This window comes from Accipiter gentilis, chromosome 14 (genome assembly GCF_929443795.1).
Source record: "Accipiter gentilis chromosome 14, bAccGen1.1, whole genome shotgun sequence".
NCBI classification, from domain to species: Eukaryota; Metazoa; Chordata; class Aves; order Accipitriformes; family Accipitridae; genus Astur; species Astur gentilis.
Genome location: NC_064893.1, coordinates 29515518 through 29531595, shown reverse-complemented (window position 1 = coordinate 29531595; position 16078 = coordinate 29515518). Strand labels below are relative to the sequence as shown.

At 43.5% G+C, this 16078-nt stretch overlaps 1 protein-coding gene across 1 annotated transcript in view; it reads right to left on the bottom strand.

The window, feature by feature from the left end:
* Nucleotides 1–7498, bottom strand: part of CDH4 (cadherin 4) — a 462344-nt gene extending 454846 nt beyond the window's left edge. The window contains exons 1-2 of the mRNA XM_049816532.1: nucleotides 7421–7498; nucleotides 5019–5130 (exon numbers count right to left, since the gene is read on the bottom strand). Of these exons, the coding sequence (XP_049672489.1) occupies nucleotides 5019–5130; nucleotides 7421–7480 (172 nt within the window). The 5' untranslated portion in view covers nucleotides 7481–7498. The remainder of the gene's footprint in view (nucleotides 1–5018; nucleotides 5131–7420) is intronic.
* Nucleotides 7499–16078: the final 8580 nt, after the last annotated feature.

Genomic DNA, 16078 nt, shown 5'->3' with positions numbered 1-16078 from the left:
AAGACGGAGGCACGACGGGGTGCGCAGGCGGGATGCCTTCGGGATGGAGCATCCTCCCAAGCACAGAGGCAGACCTCGACCTGCAGAAGCCTTTGGGAACCGAGCTCCTACCAAAATTAACAGCAGCTGGGTACCTACGTGTTTTTTGGACTCTAGACCCGTGAAAAGCGAGAAGCCAGATGTATAGACAGGCAGAATGTCCCCATTAGCCAATTCACATATTGGGGCCACACAACACTGCAGATACACGCTCGCTTGCTAGGCTGTTTGTTATCCCGGGGGCATGCTCTGTCCCTCTGGGCACTTAGCAAAGCTATTACTACTCCTCCTGAAAGAGTCATCTCATGCTTTCGCAGGGGCCAAATTTCACGTATGCAGTAGTATTTTGGGGCTGTATGATTATTTTCAAGTAGAGCTGTTAGTACATTTCACTAACACACTCCACATTCAATTTCCTGTATTACCTTAACCACAGGAATACAGTCCATTTACCTCCAAAAGGAGGTACAGTATCTTCCCTAAAGTTACTACTACATGAATTACTAGTAACCAGACTGAAACATAGTTTGCAAAGGCTTGTTCAGATTCGCCCTGCCCCCTCCCCTTTTTTCTTTAATTTAATGTTTGCTTCTACACCATCCATGAAGATTTGGAGTGTTTGGGGTTTTTGGTCTATCTCTATACTTCCTAAACAGCATCTGCAGCCTTCTCAAGTTTTACTATTGGAGGTGATGAGGGCTGAATAGGATGGCGGTTTTGAAACTTCAGCGGAGAGAACAAAAAGCTTTGACGATGAAGAACAACATCCCACCTCTAAAAAACTTAGGAGAGATGGTCTCCATACTGAATTCTTATGAAAAAAAAACAGGTATTTCAGTAAAGTTTTTATGCATTTTATTTGTTTTTAACCAAAAATAACGCTAGTAAAACTCCTAGTATGGAAGCAATTACATTTTTATACATTTGCATGAAGCTTGGCTACCTCTGGTTTCATACGCTTGCTTAAAGCAGAACATGCTGGCAGTTTATTCATCTTCCCGTATGAAAATAAACTGTGCTTCCACGCACTTCTACCCAAACGTAACTGCCTACACGAGTGAAGTTATCCTGCTACACGAGTATAGGCACTACTTAGGATAGGCAACAGAAACATGAATCACTGCAGATGAAGAAACGCACAGAAAAACAAAAAAGGGGCTGTACATCTCAACTGCTAATGTTGTCTCCTGAATGTAGGGACAGCTATGAGTTATGTTGTTTAGCTGTATTTTTGAGAGGTGACCTGCTATAACTGTGATGGTACTAGGCTGGAAAAATAATGCATTTAACACCGTGATGTCATTCCGCCCACTACCAGTTGCCACGGTCTCACAGCATGCCAATAAAACTTGAATTTCTAGTTTAGAAAAATGTGTTGGGGTTTTTTTAATTACAATCTTCAAAAATTTTACAAAAATGTAAAAGAGCATAAACCCAATATCAAGAGTATCAGCCTCCCTTAGATCATATTGCATATCACTTTTAGCATCCTACTCCTTATTTCTCTCCTTCCCCAAGAGGCCACTAGTCTTCATCATTCCCATACACCTGAGTTAATACCCAGGGATCAGACCCCCTGAGTCAGTCCTGAACTGCCTTCAGCACAGTACTCTATGTCATTGCTCCCCACCCCTCAGGACCAATGATCTCACCATTTTAAGTTAACGTTAACAATTAACAAAGAAAAGGATACCCATGCCTTAATCATCCTCTGCCATACTGCAGGCTTTGAGATTTTTCCTTAGGCTAAAGAAGAAAATAGTTAACGATCCTATTTTCAACATTGTCATGCATCAGTGATCAAGACTAAGTTTATTATCCTGCAAACAAAAACAAAGACCAAAAAATGTAACAGATTACACCCCAGTAACTTTTATTAAGAGATGCAGGGACGGCATTTCTAAGGGAGGCACTGGCTCCACAAATCAACTCAGCTAATACCCCATCACCAGGCTACAGTGTTGGCAGTGATGTGTAGTATGTGGTATTTGTGGCACTACTGGGGAAAACTATTTTAAGTCTAATTAACATGAAATTTTTAGAATACAGATGCTTTTCATTTATACATAAAACAAAATGCCGTGACATTTCTCCCATCCATTTATCATAAACAAGTTAATTACTGTGTAACAAATAGCTCCTGCTAGAATCTGTATGTTTTGAGGATGTTAGATAGCTGACTCAGGCAAATAAGATGAACCACAAAGTAGTAGTTAATAGCTTATGGCATACTTATAATAAAACAATGACTCTGTAAAAGCTCTTGTTGTCAAATTAAGGCTAAGCTATTTCCATTGGAATAAGTCAATTATAAGCAGTCATTATCTGTTTAACTTGATTCAAACCTAGAATACTACAAGCACTTTCATTTGGATACATTCATAACGCTGCATACATTTGAGAGCTGGATATTACAAAGCTTAAAAGGGAAATGCTGGGTTTATTGCCACACAGCTTATCCCCAAACCACGCAACATCTAAACTTCCCAATACCAGCTGAAGTTCACCACTATGCTGAGGTCTACGTACGACCTGATTTCTGACGAAAGACCCTTTAGGCAGTATAAAACATCCCAGGACTCCTCACATCTCCTTCCTAAGGACAAAGGGAGGATTACACAGCATAAAGACTTCATGTTTGCCCACTGGAATCCCCCGAGAGACATCTGAACTACATATGCACTTCCCCACCCCCCAACACAATGAAAGCACTGCCAGGTGAATTCCTACCTACTTTTTTTCAGGCAAACACTCCCATTTGGCCTGAAGATGAATTACTGAATGCTGATGAATAAGATGGTGGTAGCTGGCAGCAAAGCTTTGCGTGGTAAGATGGTGTGAAACAGTACATATGTCAATCTATCAAACATGATAATGTAAGCAATCTGAACCCATTTTTGGTCTGAACTATTGTACAATACTTCACCCAGATGGAAGAAAGAGATAAACATTTTATGCTTCAGACATATCAAGTGTTAGGAAGTAAAATTAAACCTAAACTGGAAAACTACCAATTTTACATGCTAGAGTATATATAAAGAACAACACAAGCATGCAGAAGAATTTTATGCCCCCAGATTTTCTCCCCCATTATTGTACAAATTAATTACGTATATTTGTTTCCTATGATGAACAGCAGCATGTATTTGAGTGTAGATCAAAAGGTGTAAAGACAATAGTTTACTTATAAGCAAACACAGCATTTGCACTTTTTCCCTTCTCCTTCAGTTGGCAAAATGCTTACAAATCGTGTAGCTCATGACAATGTTATCAGGACATAAATCTTACAAGTGGTGCATGCATACATAATAACCCGAGGGCCAGTTCAGCCCTAAATCAGAGGCAGGTCTGCTATGACTAATGTAAAACTACAATTGGCCCCTAAAGGATAAAATTAAATAGAAATATATGTTCATTCAAATCAACTTGACAGCCTATCTAAATATAATTTCTTATTTAAAAATTATCAGTTAAAACTGAAATGACAGCCACTATGTTGTCTTCAAAGTCATTGCTAGCTAACTCCTCTAACAGACCTTCTGCTCCACCCCTATTGTCCACCTACATAAACACGCAGCACAATTTAAATAAAGCACTAAACTGGAAAAAATACCCCTCTGAGCAAACGTAAGAATGACACTGTTTTCTACAGTATGTAGAGGACATTGTTTATCAAATAATTTCCAAAGCTAAAAAGCATGAAATCTACTTGGTTCACAGACTGACCTGTAAAGCCTTACAGTGTATACATTTGGGAAAAATTGCTACTAAATATGTAAACAATTGGTACTTGGTCTCTTCATGTGCTGCTATATTCTTGGGCTTCTCTAAGTCAAATCCCTATTTGGTTATCTTTCAAACTAAAAATAAACTCCCCAACGTCTACTAGTTGATGCCAGGCCAGTCAAGAGAATTCCTGAACAGCAAAACTAAGACAACTGGGCTCAGAAACAAAACTGATTGCCAACTCATGTAGAGAAAAAATGTCCAGTCCTGGATTCTGCTGAAGCCAGAAAGAATAGGGACAACTCTCCCTTTCTTTCAAGAAAAATCAAAGTAACAGAGCAGGTGTTTGCTCTGGAGGAAGACAGAAATCCCAGCTTTCTGGTAGAGACACATGCATGTGAGTAAACGTACTCAGGACAAAGCAGCCAAGGGTTTATAAACCCTTGAGTAGAGCATCAAGTCCTGATGGGCACCCCAACTTCCACAATATACTATGTTTTTAGAGCTGCTGTAACATCCACCAATGGTTAGTAATGTAACTCAAGAGGGGTGCTGGGGAGGGCGGGGCGGGGGTAAGGATTTTGATCTTCAAAAATTCTCTTGGAGTAAAACAATGATATTCTGCATCATGCAAATATAAAGTTTAATTATTTTTAACTTGAAAGGGAGACAGATCAATACACAGGATAATCTATTGTTATTTGGATTACGAAAACGTCTTAGAGTTTACAATCACAAAAGTGGTTATAATCCTGCAATTACTATAAAGCTAATTGGTAGTTTCTTTTTGCCTGTGTTTTCATGTTGTCAGTGGGGCAGTAATGAAAATGAATGCCACATTTGTGAACAGAATGTCTGTAGGCTTGTTTACCACATTTCCAACAACAACGTCTGCTTTATCATGCATTTCAAAGCAGAGATAATTTAAGGATCTTTGCATTTCATACATAAAAATACTTTCTAAAATATCAAATGTAGAGTTCCTTCAGACAGGGTGGGAGTGGGAGACTTAAAAGTGAAGCGATGACCTCGCATACTATAGGCAAACAATCCACCTGAAGCAGACAGCACGCGGACTTTGAATCATTCATCTGTATTCAAAACTGCGCTCAGGTAAACCACTTAGTGTTTCATCCTCCTACAAACATAATTCTGCAGACAATTTCACCATCAAAACCAGGATCTTTAAGCCTCCTTTCACCTCCCCAAAATACAGTTATTGCAGAACCTATTAAGCTTTTTATTCCACTTACCTTTGAGTAACTTCTGCCCTTCCATGATGTTTTGGGAGACGAATGCTGTGTAGTCTTCTTCTGAAAAGCCAGGCTTGCATGTGGGTCTAACTGTAAGATCCCCATTGTGTGCCTGCAAAAACAAAACAAGGAAAACACACACCGTGACTTTTGTCATTTGGGAAAACGTTTTGCACCCGACGACTAGGTGTTTAGGCAGGAACAAACCTGAACAGTAAAGCAGTGTGCAAGTAGAAACCACTTGTGCTAAAGTGCCTATCTGTTGGAGTGCATCCATACTGTAGCTGCAAAAAATAAAATGGGCCAGAAAATAGTTGCCTGACTACAATAGAGAACATTGTTTGTAGGAAGGCTGGGATACTGGGCACTGTCAGAAGAGGGGAGGAAACAAAGAGCAGCAATTCATCAAGGCGAGCTGTGCTTGCACTGGAGCCACGCAAAGGCCTGATGCTGCAACATCCAAATCACTGAGTTTTGCTACTGAGAAACTGGGCAAGCCCCGGAACTGGAGGAGGAGAAACACACCCGCAGCCTCAGGAGCTTGGGACCAGCTAAAAGTCCCCTTCCTTCCCCTTCCCCCCGCAGCAGCCTCCAAGGCTCTGCCTGCTGCTGCCTCTGTGACCCCCCCAGGCTCTGCAGTTCCCCCAGCAGTGGGGAGGGATGGAGGGGACGGAGGGGACGCCCAATCAAAAAATGTAACAATGCCACCGAATAGCACAGCCCCACACACAACCTGCCAGGATCCAGGGGGAAGCATCCAGCTAAACACTTAGCTGCTCTGCCGCAACTTTGGACCGCGCGGCAAGGAACCAGCCCCTGCCACAGGGACAGGTTAGTCCAGTCATGGTAGTCGATGCTCCTTGGGATGGGGTACACATTCCCCAGCAAGGAAGGTCCCAGACCCTGACTCCAGCCAACTCACTGAAAGCACATAAGCCAGTGATTTATGCCTAACAAGTGCCAGGTGATTTATGCACCAACAAGTGCTGGTGGCGAGGGATTCCTAACGCTCCCGGACTGTCAGCAGGGCTAGCCAGAGCATCGCTTAGCAATGCAAGCTGCACCTCCAATGCCTCTAGTCCCAGCAGCGCAGGCTGATGCCAAGGGACCGGGAGAGTCACTTCCCCGAGAAAGTGCAACTCCAGGCGCGCACCTGCCTCCCCGGGGAGAGAAGCACGGCTCCCCCGGGCTTCCCGAAACACTCCTGGACACGGACAATGCTGCATTACAGAGAGAGAGAGAGAAGGGAAGAGGAGCGAAGGGTTCTTTCGGATGAGCTTAGTAAGCAGAAAGCAAGCCAACGTACTCTGCTAAAAATCACGGTCGGGAGACGGATGCCAGCTACTGCATGGGAAGCGCAAGGAAGCAGCGGCTCTATGGACTCTGACCATCGCTGGCAAGATGTTGCCATTAGGAAACATTTCAAAGGGTCTGACTGAAGATAATAGGCTTTGAATCTGAAATCACCCAATTATTATAACGGCACTAGATGAGAGGCTAGATGAGAGCGGATCGGGGCTACTTCTGCACACCCACCGGCCTCCCGAGGGCTCGGACTCGGGACATCTTCACAGATTCAACTTGGCACGGGGGGGGGATTCGGGCAGAAAAATAAGCGGCTCTTGTTCCTGCAGCCAGTCCAACACGAAAATACAGCAGCCGCCCCGCTCGCACTGTAACACTGCAGCCACGCGTTCAGGCATTTGTTGATGTTCTGCAGATATCCCTTAATTTGGGGGTGGGGGTGTAAAACCTAAAAAACCCAAACTTTTCAGACCACTAGCCCCCCCAACACGGTTCAGGCCCTCCTGGGCGCCTTTACGGGCTCGTAAAAATAAAAGTTCAAGGCACCGCCGCGGCGCCGGCCAAGGAGGGACGCCTGGCGCTGCGCGGCCGCGCTGGGGCGCGGAGGTTCCGCCGGGGCGCGCAGGGCGGAGCGGAGGAGCGGAGCGGCACCGCCGCCGGGACGCGCCGCTGCCCCCCCCCGCCCCCGCCGAAGTTTATCCGGCGAGGCGCATCGCGGAGGGCAAGTTTTGCCGGCACCGCTGAGGCGCTAGACTCAAAAGCGAATGATCGCGCTGAAAAAAAATAATAATTAAAACCAGGAATGAGGATTTTTTTTTTAAAAAAAAAAAAAAAAAGGGGGGGGGGGGCGGTGAAAGCGGCAGAGGAGCTGCGGGGGCGCCGCTCACCCACCCCGGCCACGAAGTTGCCGCGGCTGCCGTTCCCGCAGGCGGCGGGCGCGGAGCGGCAGCGGAACCTCCGCGGGGCGCGGAGACCGCGGCGGGGGGGGGGGGGGTGGGGGGGGTGGGGGGGGTGGTTGTGTGGTGTGTGTGGTGAGGGGCGTGAGGGGGGTGGGGGGGGGGAGGTGAGTGCTGCCCGCCCGGGTCGCCCCCACTTACCGCCGCCGAGCCCCAGACGGGAAAGAGCAGCACCAGCAGCACCCGCCAACCGGTCCTCATCGCCCCGGCGGCGCCCGCCCCCCCGCCCGCCGGTGGCGGTGCGGCTGGCCGCCCCGTGCCGCGCTGCGCAGTACCGGGGCCGGGGGGTCGCTGTCGTCGTCGTCGCCGCTGCTGCTGCTGCTGCTGCCGCCCCGCTCGCGCCGCTCCCGCCGCCGCCGCTCCTCGGCGCCCGCTCTGGGCTGCAGGTGAAGCGCCCGCCGCCGCGCGCCGCCGCCAGGCCCCGCCCCCTCCACCCCCCCCACACTACCCCCCCCCCCCCTCCCGCCACGGCCCCGCGGCGCGCGGGCACGCGCTGTCTTAAAGGGACAGAGCACCGCCCCGCCGCGGGGTGAGGGGAAAGGGGGGGGTGGGGGGTGGCCGCCTCCCTCGGGGAGAAAGGCGGGCGGAGGGGGGGGGCTCCGCGGCCGCGCAGGAGAAGCGCGGGAGGTGGAGCTCGCCTGTCCAGAGAACAAACTTACATGTCCAAAGTTGAAAAACCAACATGTTCAGGGAAGGGAACGGCGTATCCATCAGAGAGATGTAGCCACTGAGGGAAAAATATAGCATATCCAGTGAGGAAAAAGTAGCATACCCAGGGGAAAGCTGATATATCCAGAGGTAAGGTGTACCCAGCGGGGAAAAAACTAACATGTCCAAGTGAAAAACAAGTGTATCCCGTGAGGGAAAACTAGCGCGTCCACAGGACAGACAGAAATCCATGGGATGATGAGTACCCAGTGAGGAAAGCATAGCCCAGGCTGTGAGGAAAAGGTTGCATGTGGGGGGAGTAGCATATCTACAGGAAAAATTGGCATATCGGGGAGGAAAAAAACTAATGTATCCCAAGAAGAAAAACTAGCGCACCTGGAGAGAGGAAATGCTGACACCTGAGGGAACCCCAGCCCCGCCATGACAGGGACCCACTCCTACCCCAGCCCCGCCATGACAGGGACCCGCTCCTTGGCCTGCAAAGGCCTTTGCTGGATATCCCCGTGTTTGGGAGGGAAAGGCCTGGTGGGGCGGCCGGGGGGGTTTGCAGAGCTGTGGTGTTTGTGTCTGGGTGGGCTTTGGGCAGGCGGGGATGGGGGTGCAAGGCAATGAGCCCCCCCCCCCCCCCGGTTCAGGCTCTGCGCTCCCGTTAATCAAACGTTGGGGAGGGAGAGGGGAGGGCACCGCAGGTGTCTTCCCGAGGGGAGAACCATTTGGGTGAACGGCAGTCTCAGGATCGGGTGGAAAAATGGGTGTTTGCCTGAACTAGCTCTTGGCCATATGGGTGAGCCAGTCTGAGCCTGGCCCTTCTTTTCCCAGAGGAAAATGGGCATGTCAGGCCTAGCCCACGTTCACATCGGTAGCAGGTAAAGCTAACTCCGCTAAACTAGACGTTTTCTGGTGTAAAAATAAAGGCAGATCAGAGCAGGACCAGAAAATGAAACTTATGTCAGGGTTTTTTTCACAGAAAACTGAAAATGGAAAGCAGCAGTTTCAAGCGCTAAGTATGGCTCCTGCTATTTTCCTACAGCGTGACCCTGGCATCCAAATATGATCTTTTTCCTTTCTGAATGCAGCTCAACGCCACAAATAGGAGTTCTCAGGCAGGTATATTTTGTGCATATAAATCCAAGAACAATTTGCATAAATAGATGCATACTATCTGATGTACGTGCAAAATCAGACATCGCAGCTGAAAAATCTGGCCATTAAACTATTCTGTTAGATTCACACATTTCCAAAGGAATGAGACACATAAATCCACTGACTGCATCTTTTGCTATTGAGTAGATTTAATAGCATTGTGTTAACACCTAGAGATGTTAGCGAACAACTGAGACCTCATTGTATTAAGCTCTGTAGACACAAATAATGAAAAGATTGTTCCTGCCCCACCAATTTATGGTCTTAGTGGATTATGGGGTTTATTTTGGTTTTAAACAAGTATTTCTGAGTTTGTTATATAACAGCAAATAAATCCCATCATTGTATTGAATTTAGTGTATACCCCTTTTTATGAAGCACTTTCACAAAGGCAGAAATAATCCATCAAGTGACATTACCATAGCAAAAATAAATCCTAATATGTATATATATAAAATCTAAATTTGTTCCTTTTATTTTTATCCTAAATTTCAAAGTTTGGAGTAGATTGTTCCAGGTTGAAGGGCAGCTGCGGTTGTTGCTGTTTAAATAAAACGACAAGTGCTCTGGAGACTTCTGGGGATATTTTTGATTTGTGCCACTACAGCGTGGATATTTCCTTGTGAATACCTGTGGCCAGTTATTTTGACTCTGCTGGACTACAGCTGTTGCTATGCATGTGCTCGTGCTGTTTGATAACTTTGTTAATATGACAAGTTCTACAAGTATTGTCAAAATAAGTCTGACACCACGACAGATTGTGAAGAAAAGGCAGAGCAGTAGTGAAAAAAAAATAGAATTCTTCAACATGTTTACAGTTGATTTCTAATCTGATGGCAAATTGATTTTTTTTTTCCCAAACTAGTTTGCCATCCCTCTTTTCTAAGCTGTGGTAACTGACTCTGTACTTGGGTTCCCGAAGCCTTCAAGTGGAGTGAGTATGCTTGCCAGGTATGTTTCTAGTAACACTGGCCTATGTGAGACACCCAGTACCTTCCCACAAAGAGGTGTTTTCCAGAAGTATCAAAGGAGAATACAAATACAGTGTTCAGACAGTGGAAATCACTGGTTTGCATGTGTGGTTGTTTTCACTTTACCATTTTCCTTCAACTCTTGACGCTCCCATTAATTTTGGAAGGAATTAAAGTTTTGCTAACTGATTAGCTATTCGTTCAACTACCTCCTTGTTTAGAAGCACTTAACATGAAGTGCTTATAAAATATCTTCCTTCAGATCTTTAAGAAAAATTAAAATATGCCATTAAAATCTCGTACCTATTGCATTTTTCACAAACTATTGCATTTAAGCATACAGGTCTGAGCTGGGCCTGAACATATGCCATTCGGGAGGGTTAGCTTCAGACTCTCGCTTCACTTTGAGTCTGCTGGGAGACTGGTTATGAATTGGTATTCTTGCATAAAAAGGAAATAAGAAGCTCTACCGTCTAACATATGAATGCTACAAGATGTGGATTTGGCTGGATGAAGACATTTAAGAGCATACACATGCACAGTAAATCAACTTGCTAAACACCTCAAGAGCAAAACTGCTGATCCTAAGAGCCAACTTGCTGTACTGCACAACACTCAAGAGAATAAAAGGCTCATAGATGAGACATCTACAGAACTGACTGTGCCAAGATAATGAGGAGCGGAGAGTACACAAGGGATTTTTCTCTCCTTGATGCACACATGTAATTCCTATTGACAGCAGTGGGAGTTACACGTACATATCAAGGGGACAATAGAACCCTTAGTGGTGGAGATGAGTATCAGATGTGAGCTGTGTTACCACGGATAGGAAATGAGAGAGAGGGAGGTGTGATCACTGAGGGACAGTACAACATACAATAAAATTGTCAAGCAGCCATCAAATATGTGAAAGCATGGGAATAACAGATTAAATGGACAGGAGGTGAGAAAACAAAGTCTCAAGAGACTTTTGCCTTCCTAGCTTAGGGCTGATATCTGAATTCCTTATTTGGGAAATATTCCCGCTGGCTTAACCTGTTTAATTCTCTGATAAGTAAATGTTTCGCTGAACTCAAGTAAATAGTTATGGCCTAGATGCTAAGGATAAAAAGTGGTTTTATTAAAAACTCTGACAAACAAGGAGAAATGAAATTAATACAGGGTGCAGACCACACCTCAGGTTTCTTCTGCATGATCTGATGATTCTTGCTTCTTAAATAGGAGATAGCTAGCTGACCGGTGAGTTAGAGAGTCATTATTACTAATTTTGGTTCATGTCAAAAAGTAGTAACAAAGGACAGAACCAGAGAAATAGTGATGATTCTAGGTTGATAGATAATGGCAAATTACGACTTTATGTCAGCAGTTCAAAACTGAAATGAATGAGAAATGCCTTCAGATTTAATCCATATTTGGGATCTTTTTAGGATGTGTAGGGAAGATGAGACAAGATGGAACTGAACAGTAAAGTGAAAGGTAAATCAAAGCTGTGGAGAAATTAATGATCTGGAAAACACGTAAGCACCTACCAGCTCTAGACAGAAGCCAACACAGGAAACAAAGATGCTCCTGAGTAGGAAGACCACAACCACAGAGGGAAAATAACTAACAGTAAAAGCCAGACTTTGGTACATTTATGTAATTTTTTAAAGCAACAGCAAATCACTGGAACTACACGAATGGCTGGGCACAGCTTAAAATTCTGGATTACTTATGATCTGGCTCCAGTACAAAATCTAAAGACAAAATGATGAGTCACAGAGGAGAAAGTGACTTGAAGAAAGAATCCACAGGAAAAAGCAGCACTGAACAGGAGCAGAATATGCATTAATCTAAGCTGTTTCTGTACCACCCTGTATGTGCTACCTGTGTGCTGGGATGGTGAGAAAGATACAACTATCTTCCTGGTTAAACAGATCTTTTGAAGTCACATTTTCAGTCCTGCTAGACATGCTTCAATGCCAAGGAATTTGAACTTTCTCTCTTTTACACTCTCTACTTATCACTACTTTGTGGCTCCTATTGATTCTGCTTCTGAGTTGGTAATGTGAATGGCAATGAGGAAAATAATACAACTTCAGAGGCCCTATACAAAACCTTCCTGCTCAGTTAATTATGCTGACCAAGGGAGGCCAGCTTTAGTGTAGTCTGACCTCCAATTATGACACATGCTGTGGTCTCCTTACTGAACTATGCAAGCATTAATGGCAGCATGCCAGCAATGGCTATATTAAAATCAATTTAAAAATCCCAATTCTATGTCTCTTTCACCTTAGGTGAGGTAACACACTTTATACTAATGTAACTCTTATTAAAATACTGTAAAACACAATTGACCTATGCAAAACAGTAAAATTTCTACTTTTTTTTTATTATTATTATTCACTTATTGTATTCTTGGAACAATGAAGAAAAAAGGCAAAAGTAGACTGAGAGGTTTAATAGGCCTGTATCATTACGGTGGACTGCAGTTTAAAGCAGTGGTATTAAAAAAAAAAAAAAAAAAAAAAGGCAGAATTAGGTTTGTTCTCCAAAGATACAGTGAGTGCCTCTTTATGTCAATATGCTCCTTGTAACAGCTTCCAAGAAGTAACCTCCCTGGTTCATGGGCAAACCTGTGTGCCTCAATCACAGAAAGTCACCAAGGAGAACATACTGCGAGAGATCCTTAACACAGTAGGCAGTCAGCTCACCAGGCTGCTCCGTGATGCAATGCTTCGTATTCCTGGAAAAAATGAAACCCCACCAGATTGAGTAAAAAAAGAGATTCGTGCCCATTGTGCCATTTTACAAGTGGGAGGAAGGCCACAGATGCCCAGTTTCCTCAAAGCCTCCACAAACTTACTGATTTTAAGGCGCTCTCTTCATACAAGGGTGTGCTAAAGCATGATTGTGCCATCACCTCAGAAACAAGAGTTACCTAAAGTAGTCATCATCTAAAATGGTTGCATTCACAGTAGGCTTTACACTTTAACAGCAATCTGAGAAGAACCTTATCGAAGTAATATAAACCAAGTGATTTCCTCCCTACCCTCTCCATGCACTCTCCTCAGCAACTGAGGAGGAGACCCTTTTTCTAACAAGTCCTGTCCCTGTGATCTCCCGTACCACTTGGCATGCTCACACTTACAGATTCAACAAGATATCAGGGGAAGGGGGCAGGATCTAACCTATGAATCTGTACAGTTCTGCAATTTTTACTCATCACACACCAGAAAACTCCAAATGAACATCAACATAATCTATAGTTTTTTTATAGGGACTGATGAAGGAAAATGAGAATTTTTCAGACTTGCAGCTTTTGCTGGTTTTATTGTTTATAGCAGCAATTCTCCTCATCACTTTACCATTGCCTTTTTTTTCATCTTTTGGTGGGCATGGCTCTATCTACATTGAAATGTTCACATTAATATAACTTATTCCAGTCCAGATCTCAAAATAAGTTACACTGATACAAGCAGAAATATTAATAAATAAACACTCTTCTATCTAGCAAAAACATGAGGTCCAGATCAGGCTTTCTTATATTACTGACAATACATGCTTTTCTTCTTTATCAGAAAAAGAAGTATGTGTTTTTTTCTGCACAGATTGGTAAAGCATAAATAGAAGTTACATTCTGAGCTCTCTCTGCCTTTTGTGGTACCCAGCTTGTTTGTATGCGTCCCAAATATTTTTTCCTCCTGAATATATCCAACAGTTTTAGCACCACAGCAGATACTCTAAACTGTGTGTGTGTGCATGCTAAATGCTGAGGCAGAACTCCTCAGAGAAAGCCTCAGTTACCTTTTTAATACAAAGGCATTTTCTGGAGCTGTCAGCATTTTTGGTCAAAAACCACCTGGAAGACAAAGCACTTTACAAGAGACAGATTTGACAGCCTATGGATTTGAGTAGTAGAACTGAAAAGATAAGAAAAGAAAACTAGGAGAGAGGGGAGAGAGAGGAAGAGATGTGCTCTTGTAAGAGACTATGACAAAATATCACAAACTCAAAGAGATTCAGCGTATTTCCAATTAAAAAAGGTAGTGAGAAATTTCCAGTGTTTGTCTCCATACAACTTCAGTGAAGTTAAAGATGTATATGAAATTTATTCGAATACCTGAATCACTGATTTAGCTACAAATGAGGATAATAATATGATGTGGAGGAGTTCTACTAATAATATTACATGCCTAAGTGAAATAAAGCCTAGAGATAAAAGAAAGGGAACTGTTTAGGAATATTATTTGCATGGTCAGCTGAATAATATGGACTGACTGTAGGCCAAGAACAATAAGAACAAAGTCGTCCACACACACATAAACAGAAAGGAAGAGTAGAGTCACATGGGTTAGAATTTTGGTAACTACTATCGGTAGTTACCACCTGACTCTACTTGTTCCACTGCTATATGCTGTTTCTTAAAGTTGGCAGGGTTCTTGCATGAGCCCAGAGAGTTCTGTATATAGAGTAACTGCTGCCATTTGCCAGTGTCGAAAAATACCTGAATTCCAAAGACTAATTTTTCAAGTTCATGCATTCATCTAATGAGATTATCTGCGGTTATCCTATTAACTCTGACCAATAGATCCTGTGGTCTCACATCACCTAATCTGTTCCCAACTGCATACATGCTTTCAAGTCAGACTGTGTCTAGGACACATGTATAGCTATGCACTAAAAATATTGGTACATCCAAGACTGGGTAACCCCCAGCTACAAAGTAACTCTGATAGACAGAGGATAAGTGTGTGGTTTTGATCTGTGAGAGAGAGAAATACTACGGGAGATATTCCTGCACCATCTTCCGTTACGAGCTACAGGCAGACTTGTGGTTTAATAAAGCTTATTGTAAGTGACATCACTTCAGTGATTCTGATTGTGCTAATCCATCAATAGGAAATGGCAAAATCATGTAACAGGTTTTATTGTAGCCTAGGAAGAAGCACAGGATTTAGATGGGACATTTCTATTGTAAGAATTTCACAACAAATACAAATTACATGTGGTGCAAGTTATGGGCTGAATCAGGTAATCTGTACTTTAACTATCCAGATATTTCAAAAGAATGGTCATTTACACAGCTGATCCTTAAGTATTTTATGAGAGATAAATCTAATAACCTTTCTGTGAAAACCTCAGCAGGATGCGGAGACTATAATAATCCATATGCAAGCTACCACATTGTATCGTATGCTGTCAGACAACTCAATTATTTTCTTCCAGATCTAACATAAGCTTCTGTTTAGTAAACATGATGAGAGTCAAACTTCTACATATATATATAAAGTGCTTAATATGCATGCAAAATTGCCGTAAGTATGTATGCAAATAGGAAAACTCATGCACAGATGACTAATTAAGTGTATTTATGTGAGAAATTACCCAATGCACGCATGGAATCTCAGTAATTGTACACACAACTCAGATGTGCGATTGCATATGCATTTTGGACACATAACTGATTGAAAAAATTGTTTCTCAGTACTGTGTTGGAATAACTGATGCTTAGCACATGATCAGAAATACGACAACTGATAGGGCTTTTGAAAGAAACTGCAAAGGCTTGTGAGGAGCTTTACAGTAAGAATGGAATTTACCATCTCTACTATTACTGTTTTCCAATTCACTTATAACCATAATGTGCAAATCTATGGCTTGAAAAGAGACATTTCTGTAAGTGTTGTAAAGAAACACTTGGCAAAATAAACTTAGTGTGATGGCACAAGAGACGGTGTCATTAAAATTAAACCTGAAGTTTGTAGCCTGCTGTTGCCTGTCCAGTATGAGTTTTGGAAATAAATGGGGTATTGTACTTTATGTATCTTGACCAAGCACCCTTTCCTCTCATCCAAGCAGGGTTTGTGGTATGACAGCACAATATCCCTTTGGAAGGTTCAGTGAGATTTAGTGGGAAAAAAAAAAGGGTATTGGTCTGTTTTAATTTTCCAGGCATTGACGTTGTTATAGGTTCCTTTATCCCTAAACACTGATTAGTTCTCTTTATATCTCCAAAGTGAGATAGTTCATGCTA